Source organism: Xiphias gladius, chromosome 18 (assembly GCF_016859285.1).
Source record: "Xiphias gladius isolate SHS-SW01 ecotype Sanya breed wild chromosome 18, ASM1685928v1, whole genome shotgun sequence".
NCBI classification, from domain to species: domain Eukaryota; kingdom Metazoa; phylum Chordata; class Actinopteri; order Istiophoriformes; family Xiphiidae; genus Xiphias; species Xiphias gladius.
The window spans coordinates 13,343,456-13,368,722 of record NC_053417.1 but is presented as its reverse complement, the minus strand read 5'-3'; the positions used below and the strand labels follow the sequence as shown (position 1 = coordinate 13,368,722).

At 42.3% G+C, this 25,267-nt stretch overlaps 3 protein-coding genes across 8 annotated transcripts; 2 read left to right on the top strand and 1 right to left on the bottom strand.

The window, feature by feature from the left end:
* Positions 1 to 507: 507 nt before the first annotated feature.
* On the top strand, positions 508 to 5,568 carry gpr157 (G protein-coupled receptor 157). 2 transcript variants are annotated; one of them, XM_040151974.1, is made up of 4 exons: positions 510 to 1,342; positions 2,693 to 2,906; positions 3,719 to 3,913; positions 4,264 to 5,568. In XM_040151974.1, the coding sequence occupies exons 1-4, from the start codon at positions 966 to 968 to the stop codon at positions 4,480 to 4,482; spliced, it is 1,005 nt and encodes a 334-aa protein (XP_040007908.1). In that variant the 5' UTR covers positions 510 to 965; the 3' UTR covers positions 4,483 to 5,568. The 2 variants fall into 2 exon arrangements, with proteins under 2 accessions (XP_040007909.1, XP_040007908.1); XM_040151975.1 differs by lacking the exon at positions 3,719 to 3,913 and having other exon boundaries at positions 508 to 1,342.
* Positions 5,569 to 8,857: 3,289 nt separating this feature from the next.
* LOC120803479 (solute carrier family 2, facilitated glucose transporter member 5-like) lies at positions 8,858 to 17,972 on the top strand. 5 transcript variants are annotated; one of them, XM_040151968.1, is made up of 13 exons: positions 8,858 to 9,009; positions 10,690 to 10,813; positions 10,937 to 11,035; positions 11,144 to 11,304; positions 11,399 to 11,523; positions 11,621 to 11,773; positions 11,899 to 12,024; positions 12,150 to 12,337; positions 12,606 to 12,716; positions 12,846 to 12,947; positions 15,053 to 15,128; positions 15,347 to 15,474; positions 17,627 to 17,972. In XM_040151968.1, exons 1-13 carry the CDS (start codon positions 9,002 to 9,004, stop codon positions 17,849 to 17,851), a joined length of 1,626 nt encoding a protein of 541 aa, XP_040007902.1. In that variant the 5' UTR covers positions 8,858 to 9,001; the 3' UTR covers positions 17,852 to 17,972. The 5 variants fall into 5 exon arrangements, with proteins under 5 accessions (XP_040007902.1, XP_040007903.1, XP_040007905.1 ...); XM_040151969.1 differs by lacking the exon at positions 17,627 to 17,972 and adding an exon at positions 16,967 to 17,214; XM_040151971.1 differs by lacking the exon at positions 10,690 to 10,813.
* Positions 17,973 to 18,029: 57 nt separating this feature from the next.
* Positions 18,030 to 23,872, bottom strand: ca6 (carbonic anhydrase VI). The gene is made up of 10 exons (XM_040151973.1): positions 23,681 to 23,872; positions 22,879 to 23,058; positions 22,251 to 22,399; positions 21,469 to 21,564; positions 20,296 to 20,362; positions 19,697 to 19,854; positions 19,363 to 19,489; positions 19,140 to 19,223; positions 19,012 to 19,044; positions 18,030 to 18,883 (listed from the first exon to the last, which is right to left on the bottom strand). The coding sequence occupies exons 1-10, from the start codon at positions 23,769 to 23,771 to the stop codon at positions 18,249 to 18,251; spliced, it is 1,620 nt and encodes a 539-aa protein (XP_040007907.1). The 5' UTR covers positions 23,772 to 23,872; the 3' UTR covers positions 18,030 to 18,248.
* Between the last annotated feature and the right edge of the window lie 1,395 nt (positions 23,873 to 25,267).

Here is a 25,267-nt window from a genome sequence, read left to right as displayed (position 1 = left end):
ATAAAACTATTTAAAGATTTGTTATTTGCAGTCCTAATGATAATATTTTTCCTGCTGCTGCGATATCGGATCCTTGTGTCTCTAGCCTGGTTTCCAGCTGCTTTCAGATATCATTTTAATTTTTTATTGATAACTTCAAGCTCCAACGGGCCTTGGGCAAATGTGCTTTTAAGTGATTCATTTATCATTATATTATATTAGCTTCTCTTACTTAAAGTTTTTATGTACTCTCTGACTCTCTTTATGTTGGTATGACTTTATACTGTAACTGATGTAATATCTTTTACGTTACTATTTTTTGAATATTTTTTTTTAGATGTATTTTATAAGAGGACACTCTTTTCATTTTACATGTGGTAATCAAATTTTAAAAAATAACTATCAGTTGTAGTATTCTTTACTACTACTGCTAAATGATCTGACTAGTGCTCTGTGCTTTATGTGCTTGAAATGGCAGGTTGCATAACAGGGTGATTTCTTATACATGCCATGCCTGGAATGAGAAAAAACATTTTCACTCGCTGTCAGCTGTTCTTATGTGACAAACCCCGATGCAATAGCTTGACTGGGGTCACATCAGTGAAGCCCATTAGAGCCAAAAATAGCCCAACATGAGTCTGCCCACTACCAGCTGACTGACCTCTGCTCCGGGTTCCGGGTTGGTGCATCGAGGAGAGGCGACGAGAGGCGACGAGAGGCGGCGGGGAGGGAGGGGTTACGCCCGGAGAGGAAAGTTTTCCCTCGGCCGCTCGAGAAGCCGTGAAGTGAGTTTACGTGCTATGGCCCGACTCGACCCAGTGTTTTAAGGGACAACGGCGCGGAGAGACTGCGGGGACGCCCGGAATGCACGACGCGGGGGACTAGTCTGCTCGTCGGAAGAGTGTTTGCAGACATTCGCCGCACGCTCGCCAAGAGACGGCGGTGTCCCTGCGGGGACCGTGGCTCATGCGCGACCGACGCCGACGATGGCAAACGGGAATCACACGGTTGTGTACTTGTCCGAGCAGGTGGTGGTTTTGTGCTCGTGCGCGCTCTCCTTCCTCGGCTCGTCCCTGATCATCCTCACCTACATCATCTGGCCGGACTTGCGGACGACTCCGCGGAGGCTGCTGGTTTGCCTCTCGGTGTCCGACTGGCTGTCCGCCGTCTCCTACGCCTTCGGAGTCTGGAGAGTTTTCAGCACCGACTCGCTGGACTGCGTCGTTCAAGGAGCCATATCCACTTTCGCCAACACCAGCTCTTTTTTCTGGACGATGGGCATCGCCGTCTACCTGTACGTTTTCATCGTCAGGTCCAGCCAAAGAGTCGCTGACAGCCTGGTGCTGGTTTTCCACCTGGTCAGGTGAGTACATGGGTCGGTTGTGCTTCTGGCTCTGGCCCAACACCTGCGCTGTGGACAGTCGGCGAGGTTAAGTCTCGATACCCCACCAGACTTGTTGTGCGTTATATTAATAAAGCTTTATTGATGCTGCCCAGGTGACTTTTTTACTTTCTTTCCTTTTTTAAACCGCAACGCTTTGAAAACCTTGGGGCCAGTACACTGGGAAAATGATGAACTGAAGTTAGGGACCGTCTCTAAAGTGTAGGCAGCGTGGCCAACTCGGCTATTAAGATTTTTTCCGCGATAACTTTCTCATGTTGTTTTCTAGATATTTCACACCACCTTCATGCTCATTTTGGAGTCCACCCACTGCATAAACAGTCCCCAGTTTTAGATTAAAATCATGCAACGTGGACAAGAAGCTGTTGGCGGTTGTTTGGTTAGTGGGTTCGGCTGGATGGCCAACTTAGACTTCTTCTTTTTCACAATTATTGAGGCCCCTGTGCTTCTGGGAACACTCAAAGCTTTAGAAATGGTTTCATACCCTTGCCCCGATCAGTGCCTCCACACGGTTTTATCGCTGAGGTCTGCAGAGAGTTCCTCGGACTTCAGGGCTTGGTTTTTGTCCCGACATCCAGTGTGAATCGTGGGACCTTATTAACACAGTTGTGTTCCTTTCTAAACTAAGTCCAGTCAATTCAATTTGCCAGAGGTGGACTCTGGTCAAGTTCTAGACCCATCTCAAGGATACGTGAAGCAAACATGATGCACCTGACCACACTTTGGAGTGTCGCAGTCGACCTATTTCTGGACAAGAACATTTTCACCCTTGGGTATGCCTCACCGCAGTGTCATTCTAATTCTGTTTCTGGGAATTCTCAAATGCTCCATTGAATCAAAGATCACACAGCAGAGCCATTCACAGAGGCTTGTATACATAACACACACACACACACACACACACACACACACACACACACACACACACACACACACACATCTCGGCACTGAGCATAGTGGTATTTATAACGAGCCAACAAGCCATGTGTTGCCATGAAGATATAGTATTATTTTAAATAGGTGTTTTAAAAAGAGAGGTTCTCCCTCTGGAGGAGGCATGGCGAACATTGCTTCTTCAAGTAGCGAAATCACTTTGTTAATTTTATGACTGACTCTGCAGTGTGTACTCTATGTAGCAGCCTTAAGCACTAGATAATCTATCACATGGTGTCACATGTCTTTGCAATATCTGTTGGTGTTGAACCCACCAAACATTTACATGCAAACTTGTTTGGACATGTTTAAAAATAGGATGTTGACCTTTGAAGCAGTTCTGTTTTTTTAAAACTGTAAACCCTCTGTTTTGTCTAGCTGGGGGGTTCCTCTGATCATCACTGTTGCAGCCGTGTCCCTGAACAAGATCGGCTACGACGCGTCAGAGGTGTCGGTGGGCTGGTGCTGGGTCAAGATCCACGCTCCTGACCGGATCCTGTGGATGCTGCTAACCGGAAAGATCTGGGAGTTCCTGGCTTACCTCACCCTCCCTGTCCTCTACATCCTGATCAAGAGGCACATCCACATAGCGGTGAGGACCAAACCAGGTTTCGTTTTTTGTGTACCTGCAGAGTAAATTCGCTGCTAGCTCTAATGACACCATTTGCAATCGGCAACAACAGCAGAATCATCTACATGTTTTATTTTGCTCCCTGCATGTTTAATTTTTCTCATGTACATAATTTGTTTCCCCCAACCATAAAAACCTTTCCAGGATTGATCATATTCAATTCTCTATGTTAGATGAATAATATTAACTGCAAAAATATATGACACCTCAGCCATAGCAACACAACCCTCTAATTTTTTGTTTTGTTTTAATGGACAGAAGTAAAAAACCTTTAAATGCCCATTTGGGTCTGGATCACCATCAGAATATATATATACTGATAGAGAAGAATAGGAAGCTTGAGTCAGATATTCTTTTCATCCAAGTAGGTGCAAAACGTCATGAGAACATTGAAAAAATATATTATTATAATAATATATAGCATTCCCACCCAAAAACTAAGTTGTTCACTGACCCAGGGCCTGCAGATTTTATTGAAATCCATCGACACGTTTTTGAAGATAGGAAGCTTACAAAGAGCACATTAAAACAATGGTCAAGAACTCAGTGGCAGTTACTTGTCTTTATTTTCTATTTTTCATTTCATTCTATCCTACAGCAGCTGGCCTGCCTCAAGTAGCTGCCATGAGCTGCTATCTCTGATGACACATCTCATTCTTTTTAGTTTTATTCTTACTCGTGCGTTTCAGCTTCGTGTTTTCTTTTTTCTCTTTTCTTTTTTTCCCCGGCTACTATAAAATCTCATCTCACACTGTGCACTCTGTCTGGTGCAGCATGCTGCCCTGTCCGAGTACCGTCCCATTTTGGCCAACAGGCCTCTGTCCAGCTCCTTCTCCTCCATGGCTGACAGGAAGCTAACACTTATTCCTGTCATCTTCATCGTCCTGCGCATTTGGAGCACAGTGCGCTTCATACTGCTGCTAGCGGGCTCTTCGGCCAGACAGAGCCCAGTGCTGGTCACTCTACATGTGAGTGTACAAAAAGCTTCTTTTAAAGGAGTGACTCTAAATGGTTTAAAAATGTAATAAAACTTTATGTAATAACTTCCTAAACACTTTATTACATTAAATTGTTACTATAAGTGTGTGTAATTTTTTCAATTTGTTGATATAATAATGCAATAATTCAGAAGAAAATTTGTTTTATCTGTCAATAAAAATGAATATTGCAGTAAAATACAAATATTGAATAACTCTTTACCAAATAATAATATTAAGAGGTTTTGTTACATTTTCTACCCATTAAGGGACATTTTATTCCAATGTAATGATGTATGACTGCTACACCGCTCTCAAAGATATTTGCTTGGACCCAACAGGGTATTGGCAACACCTCGCAGGGAGCAGCCAACTGCATCATGTTTGTATTGTTTACTCAGCCAATCCGCACACGCCTGTGCAGTGCGCTCTGCTGCAGCTCCAAGTGTCAAACAGAGGCAGAGCACTCGCATGACGCCCCTCACGGGCTGCTGCCGGGACAGGACACCTCCACACAGAGAGAAGAAGACGGCACCGGCCGAGCCGGGAATGATAGATGATACTCGATTCTGTGGATGAAGAGATAGACAAAGGTTGGCATAAAGGGAGCGGTGGAACGGCGCCCACTTCACACTGAACCTCATTACAGCAAGTGCCTGCAGAGAGGATTGCAGATTCTGCAGGTGCGTGCACAATGTGTGCCACAGGAAAAGTCACATGCCTGCACTCTGGGTGATGAGGATGATGCTGCCTGACTGCACACCAGCATTTGGGGAAGCATTTATGAAAATGTCAGAAATTGCACATGCAGATACATTCTGTGATAGATGTGCTGCACATCAAACTTTAAAGTGCCATTTCACTGTAAGTTGTCCTTTGTACATGTTTTCTTTTTTTTTGCTTTTTTGAAAACCGGTTCACTCTGCGAAGGACAATTTTGTAGCCTTATTTTTGATGTACTGTGTGGACTCACCTACATTCTGAGGTTATCACTGTTAAATGAATATTCAGTTTTCATCCTGTTCCACTGGGTAGTCAAATATTGTATTTAATGTATTACCTGCATTTCAGTGTAAAGGAAAGGTAAAAAAAAAAAGAATTTTCACTCTGGGTGATAAACATACTGTAAATGTGTTTAAGCTTGTTATTATCACCGATTGAATTTTCTGTATGTTCAGTCATTGTTTTGCTAAAATATGGCTCAATGCTTTGAGGAAGGTGAAAGCACAACATGAAAGCAATGCATTTAGTCATATTTTTGCAAAACAAAGGGTGTTTGAAAGAAACAAGTATCAGATGAACACTGTAAAAGAAAGTAATGCTCCTGGTGGGATTTGACAAGTTTTTGTGAATGTTTTGACACTTGATAAGTTTTACTACGTTTTTACAGTCATCTTTCATGCAAGATATTCTATGTTGTTAAATTTTGGGATAGATTATCACTTTAATATATTCTGCAATTTAACTTATATATAATATTAGAATAATTTTCCAGTGTATATCCAATATGACTTTGGGTGTGTTCAAAAGGTTTGTGTGCAATTAACTTGCTTACAATCTGACCATGTCTTTAAAATATACTAAATGAAATGACAATATGGGCACAGTTTTCTCAGTGTTCAATTCAATAAATAAGTACACTTCTCTATTGTTTCTCCAAATCTGTTCATTCTTGCCTAATCTGGACGTTGCAACATTTTTCATGCCGTAGTTGCAAAAGCCTATCAGCATTTGACATGTCACCAAAATGAACTCAGCACCATTACTGTCACTGTGGTCAGGAGGATGCATGAACTATCATCACATGTCATCCTTCCTCCTTGAAACCCGAGCCTTTTCTCATGAGCCTCACTTCTCCTTTGACCCCTGCTGTTGTTGGCTCCCATTTGCCAGAGTTAGCTGCAGGCCGAAGGCATTCCAACCAAGGAGGGTGTGAACCCACTGAACCCCACAGGGCTCATGGGCCCGACCTGCCTTACAACCACAATGCCGCTTCCCATAGCTCCTCCAGCTCTTTTAAATATCGTCTCAAGATCCTTTGAGTTGTAATGAGCCTGTCTCTCAGATTATGAGCTATATACAAATAAGACTCATTACTGTGGTGATTGTTGACAAAGGTGAGGAAAGAGAAATTCCACCGTGTTGACAGTCAATTTTCTCTAATCCTCAAGTGATTATTGTTTTCTTTGACTCCGAGGAAAACACTTATTTAGGGAGTCTTGTGTAGGTGGCATCATGGTAAGTGGATTTATGGATGTTGTATGGTCTCTGTGGCTCTGATGACTTAGTCAATGCAGAAGTGGATAGTACTGTTTTAACAATCCTTTATATCAAGTCAGACAGGCTTTTATTGCACTGCAACAACACCATGGAAGGATTACTGAATGGGCCTACCAGGCACAGGCACAGGGGCCCAGGGCTTCAAGAGGCCCCTGGACTACAGCCTCTGTTTGAAGGGACTGTTAACGTTTCTGGCAGGAAAGTCAAACAACTAGAAAGAGATATAAAACAACCAGAAAGAGGCACAAAACCGTGGAAAAAAAAGGGGGGGGGGCTCAGGGGGTAGAACGGGTCGAAAGGTCGGTGGTTCGATCCCTGGCTCCTCCAGTCCACATGTCAAAGTGTCCTTTGGCAAGACACTGAACCCCAAACTGCCCCCGATGTATCATCCGTGTGTGTGTGTGTTGATAAGACTAGACCAGACTATAAAAGCGCTATATAAGTGCAGTCCGTTTACCATTTACCAGTACAACCATAACGAGAGAGACAACACCCACAAAGAGATGCAGAACAACTACAAAGAGATGTAAAACAACTGCGGAGACAGAAAATGATCTCAAAGAGAGTTTGGACTCGTTGTGTTCCTCTCTGAGTCTCAGTGTCTCACTCCTATGTAGGAGGGGTGGGGGACCCTTTACATATATGTCTGTGCCCAGAGGCCCATTGTCTCACAGTCTGTCCATGAACAACACTGTACTTTTATGAGGGCAGTTAGTTCCCATGTATCTTTTTCAGAACATGGGGATTTTATCCTGTTTATACTGAAAATATTAGAAGCATGAGTACACAGTTTTCTTTGAGATAAAGAGTTTTCCTTCAGCCTAATTTTACTTCTGGTCTAAAGAAATGGGACACAGTGCAGAGTTCGTTCTCTTAGGACCATCAGTAACAGTGACAGAACACCAGATACCATGGGAAGAAGGGGGAAGTGAATGCTGTTTATGTTTGATATCTAAAACGGCCAATGAACAGGTTTTTGTCCTTGAGGATGGCAGAGGTCTCACATATGACTGACACTGTATTTCCTGCAGGAACTAATCCATTGCGTCAGCTCTGAGATTTGGCTGACATTGAAATGACTGGTGCCGAAAGCAACGCTTAAGGGAGGAGTTTCTGCTCTCTCCTCTGCTGGCCCTCTGCCCACTTAATTCATTAAGCTAAAGAGTACCACAGGGCTGTACTATAGTGCATGAGGTGACCATTCACCAGTAAAGTCAATGGAGGCCTTTTTTTTCAACACAGGCTGTTCATTTGGCTGCAGCAGTGGCTCTAAGCCAATTCGCGAAACACATTGCCCAGGAAAGTTAATGAGCAATAGGTCAGAGCTGCATTTGGATTAGAAGCGACAGAACACTTTTTACACACGCAACAGAAAACTTCAGAAACGCTACAAGCACTAACAAAGAGGTTCCTGGTTGGTTTCCAGAGTTGTTCATTTTGTGAATTAGTAGAAATCAGCAGTAAGCTATTAAAGTCAGAGTGAAACTACACGTTGCACTTGCACATTACATGTGACATGTCTTCCTTGCTCTTCTTCTTCTTTGAATGGTGAGATACTAGCAACCGCAACATTACCTCCACCAGCTGTCTCTACTTTCTGCTTAAAGGTCCCATATGGCATCAGCTAAGAAAAATGAAAGTGTCTGGAAAAAAAACTGCTGAAAACTGTTGAATGTCTGATTTTTTTTTTTCTGAAATTCAGATTTTAAATTCCTTAATGTCCCAACTCACAGTGTGATGGCTGCCTGTCTTGAATATTAGTATCACATCATGACAGTGATGACATTTTCCACATGCTTCCTTTGATGGCAAAAGTCACAATTATTCCAATTATTTTCCCATGAGATGCAACATAAAATTTAGCTCTGTACAACCCAGTCTCATCTTACTAATCAGCTTCTTTTTAGCCATGCTATTGGCAGCGATGTCAGTCTGTCCACCACTTTGGTCCAGACTGAATACTACAGTATCTCAACAACTATTGGATGGATGTAAATGACATTTGCTACTCATATTAAAGGGAACTTCAAACTCTCAACAAAGTCTGTGTACAGGCTCAGACAGAACCACTGTATATGTGCAAAAAGTTGTATAGTGCCTGTTGGCAGTTCAGCTGCATGGTTGGAAACTATAGGCACCGGATACAAACAAGGAAGAAGCATGTGTGCAATAACAAAAGACAATAGGTTCTGCTGCATAAATTTTAAAACTTTTTTCCAAACTGTCCACCGTGAGTCCAACAATAGGAGAGCAATGCTAAATCGGTACTCTTTTAATGCCCCCCTCAGGATGGATTTGGTGATCCATTAAAGCTTTTTCCTCAAGCACCGTCATCACGTCAAATTTTTTTATTTGTCCACTACTGTGGTTCATGACCAAATGCAGTCACAACTGATGACCATTCCAACAGCCTCAGTTGTACTTTGTGTTTGGTGCCAATTAGCAAAGGTTAGCATGCTAAAATGCTAAACTATCACAGTGAACACGGTCAACAGTATACCCGCTTAGCAGTAAAATGTTAGCATTGTCATAGTGCGCTGACAATGACACTGCTGTACCTCAGTGCAGCCTCACAGAGACTTTGAGTCTTGTTGAATAATTAAATTCACAGTGAAACTGCACTTTCCACTTGCACTTTACATGTGACAAGTTTCTCTTCTTCTCCTTCTTTGAATGGTGAGATGCTAGCAACCACAACATGAACTCCACCAGCCATTTCCATCCTCAGATTTTATTTAAAGATTCCATCACATAAGCTATAAAAGAGGGGAGATGTAATCTATTGAGGTAATCAAGGAGATGACCAGGTAAGAACAACTCTGGTTTTAAATTCCTCTGTCCCAGTTAACACTGTAATAATATCTGTTTCTGAATGAATATTGTCCTTTGATGGCAAAAGTCCCAGTTCCCTTTTGGAGGCTTTCCCGTGAGATGCAACACTGAAATCAATTTAGTATGACCCTGTCTCAGTCTTGTTTGACTAATCAATGTCTTTTTACAAAAGTACTGTAGGTGTATGGTGTGGCAGGGTGTGCAAAAAGGAAACAATGTGATAATCTCACTGTGACTTTAAGTGCATTATCCTAATGAGGGATCCTGCAAATTGGCTCCGTCATTTGGACCAAAAGTCAAGATTTTACGCCTCCTCGTAGCCAAAGTTAATTTTACTGCCAAATGTAGTAAAAACAGCAAAGCACTGAAAAAAATTCAGCAAAGCACTGCCAGATGGGATTTCACTCTCTTTCATACATCATGTATTCAACTGGATTAAAAATTATTTTTTTTTTGCAGCTTTCCAAATCTAAAGCCATGCTTTTTAGGTTCAGTATTACTGACAACACTCCGATATATTTTTAAAATACAACATATCAGATTTTGTCAGGGGTTGAACAATAAAGTCAAAGACTTATTTCCATCGTTTGTACCCGATAGACACAGACGTTCACTGTCTGACATGAAGAAATATTACAGTTATAATAAGCAGCAAACAGAGGCAATCTCAACAACAAACAGTCAACTAAATATATGACATCCTATCATGAAAGAAAACCATTATGTGACATTCAAAATGCTGTGATAAGAAACTTTTGATGAAACATTCTACTGGATATAAATAATTTAATTTATAACGTTGATGGAAAGATTTTTCTGTTAACGAGCTGTTATATAAGTATATAAAAGCACGATTCATATGTAGATAACATCTGTTGGGTCTTATAATTATTTTTTTTTAAAAATCAAACCAAACCATATTTTAGTTAACTGTATGAATATATAAATATATATATACAGTATACAGTAGTTCTGAATATTAAATATTTAATTTTGACAACAGCATTATATACTCACAGACATACACTTTAGCCTTGTTTTTGCAGTGAGGTGTCCCCGAAGCCAATAACATCCAGCTTTAAGAGCAAACAGCCCGAGGGCCATAGCACTGACAAATGGACTCAGCTTTAGAGATAAGAGGCAATGCAGCACATGAAAAATTGAAGACAAAGCAAGCATAAGAAGAGATTCGCAGCTGTGGTGTTTCTGCGGAAAATTATTCTGTGTGTGTGAGAGGACTTTTCTTCAGTGTGAGAACAGATAAATCCTTCAAATTCTACAAGGATCAACACTGAAGGCTTTGCCAGCTGTTTGTGACTTCGGCATTGTGTCATCATTTTGTAATAAAACCTCTTCTCTAATCCGGCCTGCCGGTGGATAAGCAATAAAGATGCTCCTCTGACTTTATCATTTTGATGATAACATAACTCCAGACTTTAATGACAGCTGTAGATCTCATCAATTGAACCAATTGAGCTGAAGGTGCAGTGTAATAAAATGGCCGAATATCAACACTCAGCCCAGGGCAGAATTAATATCTGGACTGCATTGCATTACAAAACTTCCTGAACCTGAGAGCACAGTCAGCAACATGGGAACGATAACTGAAGCCAAGTCGTAAACATCTGCTACGCTCTCTGATCTCGTGTCCAAAGGGCACGCAGAATCCAGTGGTACAGTTATAACAGTGCGCTGTTGTTACTGCTGAAAGTGACAACAAGTCCAAACACAACCATGGCGGAGACTGAGGAATGGGGAAAGCCTGTGGAGAGGAGAGGGGTGAGTTAGAGTGCAGGTGTGATTGTCACCGCGATCACATTTCAAGTCTTGTTTTGTCTGTTCTCTGACAGTGAACAAACAGTGGAGAGAGGTTTCACATAGAGCGCTGTTGTCCCCCGACAGAGATTAACTGCAGTCCTGGCACTGGCAACCCTCATATCTGCATTTGGTTCATCCTTCCAGTATGGCTACAATGTCGCTGTGATCAACTCTCCATCACCGGTAACCTGAGCAGAGAAACAAAAGCTTTACTGTGACTCAAAGTTATACCTAGGCCAGTGTCAGTGATGTGATGATGTGTTAATACCAGTATTGCTCTGCTCTCTTTAGTTCATGCAGCAGTTCTATAATACCACCTACCTGGAGCGTTACGGTAGGCCGATGGAGGAGAGTTTCTTGACTCTGCTCTGGTCTCTGTCTGTGTCCATGTACCCGCTAGGAGGCTTCTTTGGCTCTCTGATGGTGGCTCCTCTGGTCAACAAACTAGGGAGGTAATACTGAATGTTAGGCCCCATCTGAGAGTAGATACGATACTGTATTCTTGTTTGTCTAATGTGACTTTAAATGCACTGATCCCGATGACAGGAAGGGCACCCTCCTCTTCAACAACATCTTCTCCATCGTCCCTGCTGTGATGATGGGGGTCAGCGAGATTGCCAAGTCTTATGAGATCATCATTGTGGCTAGGTTTATAGTGGGCATCTGTGCAGGTCAGACACTGTATTTTCAGCTCCGCAAGGCATGTACGTGGATTAGGCCGAGGTAGGAGTTGTTTGATTTCATTCATCCATCTTTTCCTGTCTGCAGGTCTGTCTTCCAATGTGGTGCCCATGTATCTGGGTGAGCTTTCTCCCAAAAACCTGAGAGGAGCCCTTGGCATCATACCGCAGCTCTTTATCACCATTGGCATCCTCAGTGCACAAGTGCTGGGCATCAGAAACATACTGGGCAACAGCACAGGTACTGACTGCCATAGTAATAAACTCATCCCTTATTGGTTAGTTGTTGTAGAAGGACATCCTTAGATGATGGTTTGGGAGACTCAGCTTTTTGGTAAAATAAGTGTCTGTTCCCTCTGTATCCAGGTTGGCCTCTCATGCTGGGTTTGACTGGTATTCCTGCCCTGATCGAGCTCCTGCTGCTGCCCTTCTTCCCAGAGAGCCCCAGGTACATGGTCATCCAGAGAGGTGATGAGAAGACGGCAAGGAAAGGTGAAAAATGCAAAAATGCAAAATGCTCCTTCAGACGGCGAAGAGACGGAGGGAGAAGCTGGTGAATAAAAACCAGCAACGGAAACTGTGAGTTAATGGCAGTCTGCATGTTCTGTCGGCCTCAGCGCTACAGCGTCTGCGTGGCTGGGAAGACGTGGATGCAGAGCTGTCGGAGATGCGTCTGGAGGACCAGTCGGAGAGGGCCGAGGGCCGCCTGTCTGTGCTCACCCTGCTGTCCCAGCGCTCTCTCCGCTGGCAGCTGGTCTCCATCGTCATCATGAACATGGGCCAGCAGCTGTCGGGGGTCAATGCGGTGAGACTTGCCTGTCCAGTTGTCCTCATCCCTGTCCCTAACCCCCTGATGCCCACACTACCTCTGCTGCAGATTTAACACTGGATTAGCGTGTCGTTTGAACAACAGCTTAGTCTTCTAGCAGCAGATAAAATAGTCATTCAGTGCTTTGAATTCAGTCATTTTCAACTACAGTACTGTTACATCCTCCTCCTCCTGTATTCACTCAGTTCTCCAACTAGTTGCTCATTCTTTAACCATAACAATGCATTCATCTCTCCCTCCTCAGATCTACTACTATGCAGACAACATATATGCCAATGCAGGGGTCAAGCAGAATGACATCCAGTACGTCACCGTGGGAACAGGGGCAGTGAACGTCTTCATGACCATAGCTGCTGTAGGTACCCTGTTCACTGAAAGTTCGAAAAAGCTAAAAGGGTGAAACATCTGAGGGCAGGAGGTGAAGTCTCAAGTCGATCATTTCAGCAGGAGACAATAGTTCTTACCAGGAAATGTGTCTCACCAGGTCTTCATCGTGGAGGCCTCAGGACGGCGGCTGCTCCTCCTCTGTGGTTTTGGGACCTGCTGTGTTGCCTGTGTGCTGCTGACAGTCGCTCTCAACATCCAGGTACCGTGACAGTGTCAGCTTCAGTGCGACTCACACCTCCAACACGTTACTCTGCTGCCCTCTAGTGGGTCAGTGTACCAACAAAAAAAAAAAAATCTGTTTTATGTCAGAGGTTCTCGGCAACTGAGGTCGGGAGATTTGTTGTGGAGGCTGAGTCACAGGAGATTTGTAAGAGAGATTTATTACATGTTTGTTTGTTTTTTTAATAATACAACATTGATCAGTACAGTGAAAAAGTTGGGAATATAGAGTGCAGTCTGTAAATCGAGGCAAGGACAGTGCTCGGTTCTCTAGCACATGGCTTGTTTTCAATGACACAAAGACTATGAGATCAAAGTAGGGACTTTCAGCTTTGAATTGAAGGTGTTTAAATCCACATTAAATGAAAAATTTTTATACATGATACCACAATTTTAGGGGACCAAAATGATAATAAACTTAAATAAATCCAAAGTATCTCATGAACGGTTGAAAGTCTGCAATCCATGGACCACCAGGTCAATCTGTATTAGTTTGATGTTCTGCCAGGCCTAAACTGTGGCTATCTTCACTTCCTGTTTGTGTAAGGGGCGTTCTGCCTTCAGTCTAGAAGACTCAACATGATCAGTTGTATTGATTTCATAAGACTGATTTGGAAAGTCCAGGCCGTAAAACTCCTGGGGTGTCATGTTTGTATGTTTGGGATAATTGTTTTTCCACATTGTCTTAATATCAAGGGGGAGGCTTTATGAGTCCTATAGTGTTCATTCAATATGGATAAAAACACCCTCAAACACCCCTAAAGAGCATTGAAAAGAGTTTTTTTTCTTTTTTTTTTTAACGTTTTCTGTCCTCTGATGACCTTTTTGTGATTTGGGTGTGTAACAGATTGGCAACAGGGGGTGTGGACTCACAGGAAGAACAGGTTAAGTAAAACCAAAGTGTATTTGGTAAAAAAAAGTTTTCTCAAAAAAAAAAGAGGTGCAGCAACATGCTGACATGACCAAAAAGGCAGAAGCAAACAGGCAGGCAAATCGAAGGCAGGCAGCGTAACAGGACAGGGATGATGTAATGTTATGATTATGACATAGACAATACAGAGCACCACTATAGAGATTGGAAAAATATTTTGTATAATTACAGAGTTGGTCATATGAGGATTAAATCTCTGCACATTGACAATTTAACAACATATCCATTACATTTGGGTTTACTTGCATTCAAGGATGGTCTCTGGCTGGTGTGAGGCGTCCATATTTGTTTGGTTTTCAGGCACTTCCATTTTATTAAGTGTCAAGTTGGATTTTTTTCTCAATCGTAAAAACAACTTTGATCTCGACACAAATGCTACTTACAAGTCCAAAACTTGTAAATACAATATCTCTGATATGACATGAATGCAGCATAAGGGGTAGGAAGATATATGTGGGAGCTGGTGAGCGAGCTGGGAGCAGGTGTGCAGGTATGTGTGGAGATCAGGTGATGGTGGAAGGCGGGAACACACTGAGGACTACTACAGAACATGGGAAAAAAATGGCAGGATGGCCGACTGGCAATAGAGCAGAAAATGTGAACAAAGGGTTATGAGTTACCTGGCACTGTGACAGAAAGAACCCACTCTTTAAAAGTTAAAGTCAGCACTCTAACCTCGTCGTCACTGTTTCAGTCATTTTCAGGGAGCTGGAGCACAAAACAACAGAAAATGTGTCACTGTGCTACAGCGTACGTCACTGTAATTTTTATAGGCTATATTATACACTTAGAGCTTGGTCTGGAAAATAAAATGACGACGTGACATCTGTATGTGCTGGGTTCATGAGAACTGTGGGATACAAAAACAGTCACCCAGCTCTAAAGTATGAGAGACACTGACCATTAGACAGAACCACAAAACCAGTGCTGCCTGCCTGAAACCCTGTAATCTCACCTGGATCCAACGTTTTCAGGCAGACATGACTTCCAACAGCAGTAAAAGCACAATTTAAAGAAAAGAATAGAGAACACACCCCTTTAAGCATCCACTCACAGGGCAGCTATTAAGGAGATTTTGTTACATATTTGTTCCTGTTTGAAAGCATCAATACAACTGGTTAACGATAACGACAGCTGCTAGTTTGTGTCGACAGGAGAGCGTGACTTGGATGCCCTACATCAGCATCACCTGTGTCATCATCTACGTCATAGGACATGCCATAGGACCCAGTAAGTCTGACCCCGCCGGTGGTTATTTACGCCCACACTGATTACAACAGGGTCCTCCATTAGCTCAAGTGTTGTTTGGATGTGACCAGACATGTAATGATACATGATGTAAATCTGCACTGAGTTGTTTGAGACATGAGCGCCCTCACAGCGAGCCTGAAGAGTGGTGGTGTGTCTTGAGTGTTTTGGTTGTGGTTGACCGCATCTGTGCTCTGCAGGTCCCATTCCTTATGTTGTGACCACTGAGATGTTCAGGCAGTCCGCCAGGCCCGCTGCTTTCATGGTCGCAGGATCCGTCCACTGGCTCTCCAACTTCACTGTCGGCCTCGTCTTCCCCTTCCTAGAGGTCTGTTACATCATTTCTAGGAACTCTTACACTGAGGGAGCAAAAGTTTATTATTTTCCAAATGTAATTAGTTACAGATGTTTTAGGTGTAACCAGCAAGGCAATTCACTAAATTTCACCAAATCCTTCCTGTAATGTGACCATTCATACTTTGTTTTGAATTACTTTACTTCAGTATGAAATGTACTGTGTGTAACTTTTGATTTAACCCAACAAAAGAAAGTTTGAATTCCATAACACTGTTATAGCTGGAAATGCAACGTTTTGGTCATAGATCTTTGTCAGGCATCAAACTCCCAAAATAAACCAACGTATTACTATGTACACTATATAGAGCCACAGGCTGCAACAACCAGTCAAAAAGTAGACAAATCACAAACGCCTGAGACAAACACACCATCAATAATTGATAATAAACACGTTTAAAATGAGAAAAACATGTACCTTAAAGCAAGACTTTAGCATTTTGGAAAATACACCAATTCGCTTTTTTGCCAAGAGTTAAGCGGGAACATCGATACCACTATCATCAATACTTCCTGTTTTGTCTCGTCATCACTGTGAGGTTGTCAGGCAACCAGCCAAAACTATAGGGACTCACCGCTCCCAGCCGAGACATAGTCCGGCACATAACCTCACTGTAAAACCAAACACTGTTGTTTTTATACTTCGATATATGTATGGATTACACAAACAACGCATAATATGTGTATAAATAAAAATGAAAATACACATAATAGTTAGAGGTGCTGGAGGGCAGGTTTGGTTTCTTTTGGACAGAGTAAGACTAGCTCTCTCCCCCTCTTTCCAGTCTCTATGCTAAGCTAAACTAACCAGCTGTAGCTCCATATATTGAATGGACAGATGTGAGAGTGGTATCCATCTCGTCATCTAACTCTCAGCAAGACAGCCAATAAGTGTATTTCATAAAATATCTAACTCTGCCTTTGGGTTCCAAATTTGGAAAATACAAAATTGGCAATGCAAAATAAATGATGTTCTATCAGCGAGAGAAGTTTAAATAGGGGGCGGGATGGTAGGGCGTTAGGGAGGAGAGGAAAGGAACCAATTCAAGCCTAAGAACCAAACTGGGAAAACTCTTCATAGCCCACCTAATTTTTAACCCACAGAGCGATTGTTTTTTTTTTTTTTTTTTTGTCATCAATATTTTCAGAGGTGCCATTTTTGTAAGCACATTACAAAGGTGAGATGGACTTTACGGTTTTCCAGTCTCACTGCATTCAAATATGTGTTTTAGTTATTGTCGCTTCACTTGGATGTTTGATCTTCATTGTGTTGAATGATGTGTGTTTGGCCGTTTTAAGTTTCTCTGTGCTCACCGCAAATCTTTCTTCCAGCAAGAATATCACCTGCCCGTTTGGGAGCAATTATGTCATTGTGTCTCTTCTAATGTACTGAGTGACGCCATCTTAGAGATGAACACAAACAATATGCTTGTCTCGTTTACTTCCTCTCAAATCTCCATCTTCAGACCAGTGAGCAAACACGGGAGGACTGTGTCTGAGTAACAGAAACCAAAACAGACTGTTCCAATCCAGCAAATCACGTCACCTCACTACTTCTGTTTATGTCCAACCAGCTGTTTCTGGTCAACATACACTCAGTTGCAGTCTATCAGGTAAACCTAGATAAAACTAATACAGCAGGCCTGCAATGAATGCTCCCTTCATGAACGTTATAATGTTCAGTTTCATTGAATTTGTGTCAGAGATGTGTTGATTCAACTATGATCATTTGTAGTAGCTTCATGTAGTAGAATCATGTAGTTTATAGTGTTGTTGAACTGAATTGCATTATACAGAGAGCTGTTTTTGTTATTTAGTCTACCCTCATTGAAATAAACGGGATGGACAAAACGATAAGAACACCTGGGCGTATAATGCATTACAATTCAACAGCACCACAAACTGCAGCCTCCAGAATGACCATAAAATTGAATCAGCACCTCTCTGAAACAGTTTCAATAAAAACTGAACATTATAATCTTCATGAAGGAGGATTTATTTCAGGACACTTGTATCAGGCTGCATTAGTTTTAGCTAAATGTACCAAATAAACTTACAACTGAGTGTATTTAGGTTTCATCTTCAGTACATGCTTAACACATTTCCTGTCCTCCTTCTCCCTCCAGAGAGGCCTGGGCCCTTACAGCTTCATCATTTTTTCCTTCATCTGTCTGGTCACGTTGATCTACATCTGGCTGGTGGTCCCAGAGACCAAAAACAAGACCTTCCTGGAGATCTGCCAGATGTTTGCCAAGAGGAACAAAGTAGAGATTAGACTGGGTGACGGTGATCTGCCACTGAAAGAGATCAAAGAACGCCTGGCGGATGCAACGAAGGTCACAGCCTTCTGAAAAAAAATGAGGGCATGCAGGGTAGAGGAAGTCTTCACTTTGGGGGGGTTGTAATACACGCAAAAATGTTTTGATTTAGCCTCTGTTTTTTATTTTTACAAGCAATCTTTACAGAGTCGCTTTAGTTGTATAGTTTATGTGAAGAGGTGCTTGTGTCATTACACAAATCAACAAGTCACTTGTAAGCCTTTATTGATGATGCAAAGATATGAGTACAATACACAGCTGAAGCTATGAAGTATAGTTTGAATTAAATATTGACTTACAGGTGCCTGAAAGACTTTTTTTTCCTTCATCAATTATGCCATTACCATGTTAAATCGCCACCATCAGCAGTGATATTTTGGTTTATTGCAACATTTTTAAAGCTCATAGAAACAGAGGCAGCTGAGCCTTTTCAGGAGCATCTGTACTGACTGTCCAGCTGCACTCCTCCATACAGACTAAGTCCAGTGGCTCCCCAGCTGAACACATTTCCCACCGCAGTGCCGTTCCTCTCGCATGACATCTGGTCCCGGATATCTGCTGTGGTCAGAACATAGTCCCACACGTTGACATCAGTCATCTTACCCACAAAGGCGTCTGCGTTAGAGATGCCCAGCAGTCCATCCTGGTCTTTGCCCAGGATGAACATGCCACCAGGGCTGACTATGTAACCACTTTTCAGGTACCGCTGCTCCCCCACCATGCCATTGATCCACAGCTCCGCGCCACCGGTGTGGGACGACCAGGTGATGCAGTAGTTGGCCCAGTCGTGGGACCTGAAGTTGTGAGGCAGATTGACGAACTCATTGCCAATCCAGAGGCCCACTTCTCTGGCACCCCTTTCTTCATCAATGGAGATCATCAGCTCATTGTCGTTGCCATTGCTGGAGTAGGAGATGATGGTGTGGATGCCCTCAATCTGAGGCAGGACATGCATGCAGACAGTGAAGGAGTCGAGGTCCATACGATGGCTGAGGTGAGCCAAAGCATAACTACCAAAATTTTTCTCCTCAAAGTTGAGCACTAGAGGAAACAGAGCGCGAGGGTCTGAGGAAGACAGAAAAGCCAGAATCAGGCTGCGGAGCGAGAAATATCCATCTGCCATCTTCATAGATCCACGTTTGAAAACAACAGTTAAATATCAAATTCAGTCAGGATAAAAACGCAGCGCTCACCATATCTGGAAGGCCTTGAGTGGCGGTGTCCGCCTAGAAGGAATAAGTAAGGAAAAGTGAGATATATGAGAGCTTTCATGACACATTTAGCCATCTTTAGTCGTTTTTATGACTAACAGCTCACCTACCTGAATGCATGTGCTTTCCAAGGGAAGTTATAAGACCCTCGATCCTCAGGAGCCTGGATTCAATTTCATCTTGCCGACAAAATGCTAAAAAAATACAAAAGGTGAATGAAAATGTTAAGGATTAGACTCAGGCCTTGATGGATTACTCAGGCCCCACATAAATTCTGTGAAATAAATTATATTTCCCTGTTGTGTAATCACACTGTTACAACACGCCACATACTTCCTTTCCCAAGGCGTGGGAGGAAAGAAGACTCTACCACACGGCCGTTGAGAGGCTGAGCGATGCGATAGTCATTCCACAAGGTCTTGTTGTCCTTGTCCATCAGAGTACTCTCCAGTTTCCTGATCTGAACACCACAGAGAAGAAGAGAAACTTATGACATAAGATGAGATAATAATCTAAATAAGCCTGTGTCTTTCAAATTGACAGGCTGGTTCCAAACATGACTAAAAAGTGGCAAGTTTAACTTTTTTATTAGCTGTATTAGCTGATTTTACAGACACATTTTCAAATGTTCTCAGTTCCGGAGCAAAGCACCTTCTGTCTGCCGTACCTGGTTATGTGAAAGAGTGATGGGTGTATCGAACACAGTCCAGAGGATGCTCTCGTAGCAAGGTGGAGTGGTGAGGGAGCCCTGGTATCTGAAGAAATGGTTGAGGTTCTCGGGGAGCATCGAGCGCACATTGATACTCGATATGTTCATGGACTGTTCTGTTAGGGTCACAGGAGAGTCACATTATGTGACTCAATTCAAGGTCAGCTAAAGTCGTCCTGTGGAGTTTTTGGCCACTAGTGGCGCTATGGAGCATTTTCTATTTTTATTCTAACGAGCGGTTCGCCATTTTGATGGTACATGCACATGAGTGGTTGCACTATTCCACAGATCTACAGATACCATAACGCACCAAGATTCGCAGCAATGCACAATAAAATATAGAATAGAAGAAGACTCCAGTAAAAAAAAAAAAACACAGAATTGAACAATCTAGATTTTAAAATGTTTGAGAAATTGGCTTTGCAAATGTTTTTTGAGGAAGGAATACACATAGTGACTTTTGGTGATTAACACTAAATATGAACATAACTTTTGTTTTCTTACAAGAAAACTCCATGGGGCCCCTTAAATTCCTGTGTGGTGCAGCCGAAACTCACCTGCATACTTGATTTTGTCCAGGTTGGAGATAAAATCACTGTAGTAAGTGTTCTCGAAATGCCCATCCTGGAAATGAAGCAAAGTTGTGTCAAACTTAAAGCTTAAAGGCTCATCCAAAACAGAAGAATTTAAATTGAACCCTGAACTCAGCTTTTAGCTTTAAAGGATTATTACTATTCATTATAACATGAGTCTTATTTACATAGGTGCGGCCATTGTTACTATATGTAGTGATAACACTGCATTCACCAAAGTAATGTGTAAGATCTGAGATCATAGCGACATGGCTACGACAAAGTCAGACAGGGCAAGAAACATGAGTAGTCAGGTGATCAGACAGGATTTAAACAGCCAAAAATTCAGATAGATTATCTGAACCACCTAATTTGGGAGTAAATACCAAAAGTGAGCACACATTAGATGCTGGTAATAATCTCTCATTGCTCAGAAAAACAGTGTGTGGTGCGACAGGTTAATGTTCAAACAGAAGGTCAGTTTGTAAACTGTGATGGATCTTTATAATGGACAGTTTGGGCAATCATTTTAAAGCTCACCTTTATTTTCCCTTCCAAATATGCTATTTCCCGTCTGATCATCTGACTGCTTGCATTTTTTTCTCCTGTTAGACTTCTTTTTAGCGATGTTACTGCATTGGGAGGGATGGCCACAGCATCCACTCAAACACCCAAGTTAAAATAACCCAGAATTTTCCTTTAAAGTTCCACCTCAATGAATCTGAATCATTTGTTATTAGATGAGTTTTTCCAAATAGCACTAGCCCTGTGCTACATTCACAGAGGATGCCAGCAGTGGTACCGCTGCAGCCATGGCCTCTCACTGCTGAGAGCCGCTGACCGCTTGAGATCCAGAGCATTCCTCTGGAAACAAGCACTCATTCAATATGTTGGCATGCATGCTGAATACTCAATAGAGCCCTTAACCAGGCAGGATGACTGAAACAAAGTAGCACACACTTCAAAGGACACTGCTTTGTTTGGCAAATGATCATTTTTCATTACACAGACTTTTTTCATTTTCTAAAGTTCCTGTTGAAAAACCGATGGTCATTTATCTGAAATAGTGTTAGTGTTCGACGTAGATGTTGACGTTCTGGTGGTCAGACAAAGAAGAACATAGCGGAAGGGGAACAAAAGTATTTGTGGCTTACGTACATCATAGAAAAAGGCGAGTACTGCCAGCCCATCTGGCTTATCTCTTGCTTCAGTAAAGCTCTTGTACTTGTCAGAATTGTAATGGACAACATGGAGCTGGAAGACAATGCAGAACGGGTTATATGCCACCTGCTATTCAAATGAAAAACTCTTTGCTTAGAAGCATCTAACAAAAATACAAATGTTGACTAACTTTAAATTCAGTCACATCTTAAATCAAAGAACAAGCAAATTAAGGCTGGTTTACAGGCAGCAAAGAGATACTGTACATTAGCCGGAACATATTCAGTAGAAAACAAAATCCTCTGACAGATTGAATTGCATGTAGGCGGCTCAGAAATGAAATCAGAGAAGAGGGCGAGGATTAATTTACAAATTAAAAGATGTTTAAAATGTAGATTCGATTTTCATATGAACAAGATGCAATCTAGGCAATACATACTTTCACGATCTGTTATCATGATTCATTGTTCTACTGTGTGGGGACTTAACTGAGGCAGTGTAATCATTTCTGTACAAATGCAGTTTTCTTGTAACTCATGTTCACTTCAGCATTTAATAGCTGCACAGGTCTGTATATGCGAAACCACATCACTTTGCTTGAGTACGGGCTTTAATGTCAGCAGGATGTTTGCATTGTGAATCTAAGGCCTGTCATCACTGCAGCGGTGCACCAGCTTGTGTAGCATAGCTGGTTTCTACCTTGTCTTTGTCTCTCGAGGCAAACTCTCATTTTAAAATCTTCAAATTCAGTCTTTTTTATTTTTTTTTTTAAAGCCAACCTCTGCCATGTAGCGGATGCCGTCTATGGTGTGTTCGGCTCCGCTGGCCTCCAGGTCCCAGCCGCCCCAGTGCAGGTGCATCTGGACAGCTGTATATTTTCCTGGGAGGCCTTTGGTGATCATCATAGTGGGAGGCAGGTCGATTTGAACTGATGGAAATATAAAGATGTGATGTTTAGGTGTTTTATCAAAGAAAACACAAACGAGGTGCCAGACCAATCACAAATACTTTTACCATCTTCCAGGCAGCCATTGGTTTCCATTTATTTCTATATAACGTGATAATGGAATGACAGACTCTTGTTTGATTTGTGTAATCCACCACAATGAACATAAAGTATACATTCATTTTTTTCTAAGTTACTTTTTTTGTGAAGTAATGCAGTGTAGACTTCTCAAGGCAAATCGACAGCATGCAACAATGAAGACAATTGTGCAGAGCTGATGATCACTGCGATGGATTACTCAACTCCAACTCAAGGAAGTTTTAAGAACGTCCTATATATATCATACAGAAGTTTGTGGCTGCCTGAAGGGCAGAAAAAGGAACCTTCAATAACGTGAAATTCTTCTGCACCGGGCCTGGTTCGTAGTTCAGTGGTATAGTCCTTTGACCAGAGAGTCTTACCAGAGTGCCCGTTGTTCGACATGAGGAAATTCCCTCTCTGGGTATCATATCCGCTGAGCTCCAGCTGCAACATGTCTGGGTTGTGTCTCACGCTGCGCCGCTGGATATCAATTGGGGACTGCTTCTTGCCGCCGCAGGCAGGGTACTTGGTTGGCCAGTGCATCTGGTCCAAAGCTCCCTCTGTGCCAAGAAAATTAAGAGCAAAAAGCTATTATCACGTTGTAGAAACCCCCCACTTAGGCCACTGGACTGTGATAAATGTATGTGAGGGGCGATCCTTTTTTTCTACTGTGTATATTAGCCCTTGTTTGTGGAAGATTCAAAGCAGGTTACAGGTTGTGGGTTGGTCCTGGCACGCACAGGACTCGTTCAACTGGATTGTTGCGCCTGATGTCTATTTTTCTATTGCATTCAATCCCAAAGTATTTACTACAGCCGCGCTGGAAGCGTCTGATAATTTGCTCCTCTGACTCCCTTCACAAACTCTTGATGTAACCAGAGGCTGGCAGCGGTTTTCCCAGGTATTTGGCAAATGCATTCCGCGTCATCCAAAAGACCCGGCGGCCAAATGAATGGGTTGAATGTCGGCTAATGATCATGATAATAGCCTAAAGTAATTTTAAACAACTTGGAAAAAAGTGCAATTAATTTGCTACCTCTTTGTCTTGTTACATAGCCCTACCAAAACAAATACGCATTGGCTAGGCTGTCGCGCAACTTTTACGCACCCAACACTCGTAGGGTTTTCTTTAGGGTGAAAGAAAATGTACTTCAGAAATGATGCTGAAATCGAACAGCCTACCTGTGTATGTCCAGTGTATTCCATCATGAGGAATACCGGCACTGGCAGCACAGACCAGAAAAGCGGAGACAAACACAGAGAGAAATTCCATCGCTGCGTCTCTGTTCCTTCGCACAGGACACTGACACCTCTCCGAGGGTTTACCCTCTGGATTTAAACTGCGAGTGAAGGGAGGTGTTGAAACCTCTTCTAAAAACGCCCCGAGCTCTTCCCGGCAGCCCCAAAGTGACAGGAAAACAGCCCTTTCTGACTATCTGGCATGTGTAATCTGAAATGTATTTTTAATGAAAATGTATCTTAGTGTGGAAACAAAACGCATCCTTGTCTACAGGTTGTTCTACTCTCACTGCCAAACTAAGGCTGCATGTAATAATGTCAGGTAAATACCCCCCCCCCCCAAACATTTTTTTTTTCTCTTTGCGGACAAACGTTGCAGTCTCATATTTGACTTTGGAATATTTTCATGGACAACATGTGTGTAGACAAGGACATAAAGGCCATCCCTCTTGCTGTCTTTCTGTGCAGCATCACAGCCCATCCCTCTGTGTCTAACACCTTGTAATACTAGCATTTCTGCCTAGCACTCTCTTACAACAATAAAAAACCAAGTGCTGACCAACTGGTTACTAGGGAAGTTCAACATCAGTTATCAGTCTTCACAGGAAACCATTGTACACCATCTATCTAGTAAAGTAGTGAGTCATTCTCAAAAAAAAAGAAAAAGGACAGCTTCTGATAAAAACACACATCCGTGAGTCAAAACCATGGGAGCCAGTGATAGTAAATAATAGGATATTACGACTTGTATCACCTGTTGATGCAAACTAGTTGCGACATGTCTAACACCTCAACTTTAAATGCCAGGGCTGTCAAACTCAGGTGTGTGAGTGTGTAACTGCCCAGTTCGCCTAGGAGGAGCACATGTCCTCACAAGGACATACAAATAAGGGAAAGGGAAAATATTTTTGCTGGTCTTCAGGGGGGTATTTTACAGACTTACGGTATATTTACTGGACAGAAAAGAGAGTGAATGAGCATATTTCCCAAAATGTTGAATAACTCCTTTAATCTAGGGTTAAACTTGGAATTGGGGTTAAATTTAAGATGGTTTAGGGTTGGAATTTGGCTTGTGCACTATTGTTGAAATCAAAGTCTGAGGTGGGTTAAGTTTGGAAATAAATTAATTTAGTCAGAGTCCTCACAAACATAGTGATTCAGATTTGTGTGTGTGTGTTTGAGTGTATTTCTGTGTGTATGTGTGTGAGAGCAAAGACCTGATTAAATTACAAAGTGATCAAAGGACTCACCTTGATTTAAGACTCTCATTGTTGCTTCCTCTCTGGACTGGAGTTTCCGGCCTTTCTACGACCTGCACTTGATTGATACCAGTTGTTTTTGTGTTCGGCTATCAGTGCCTAACGGCTGATGAAAACTGTGTTAAACAAAGCCAGGTGGAGAAAACAAAGCTGATCTCTACTGGTGAAGTGTCCGGACGGTGTTTTCTACATGCACAAAATCTGAGATCATTAAGGGGCCCAAGGTTTGATTCCCCTTGGCGCTTAACTTGCATACACCAGCACTTAGAAA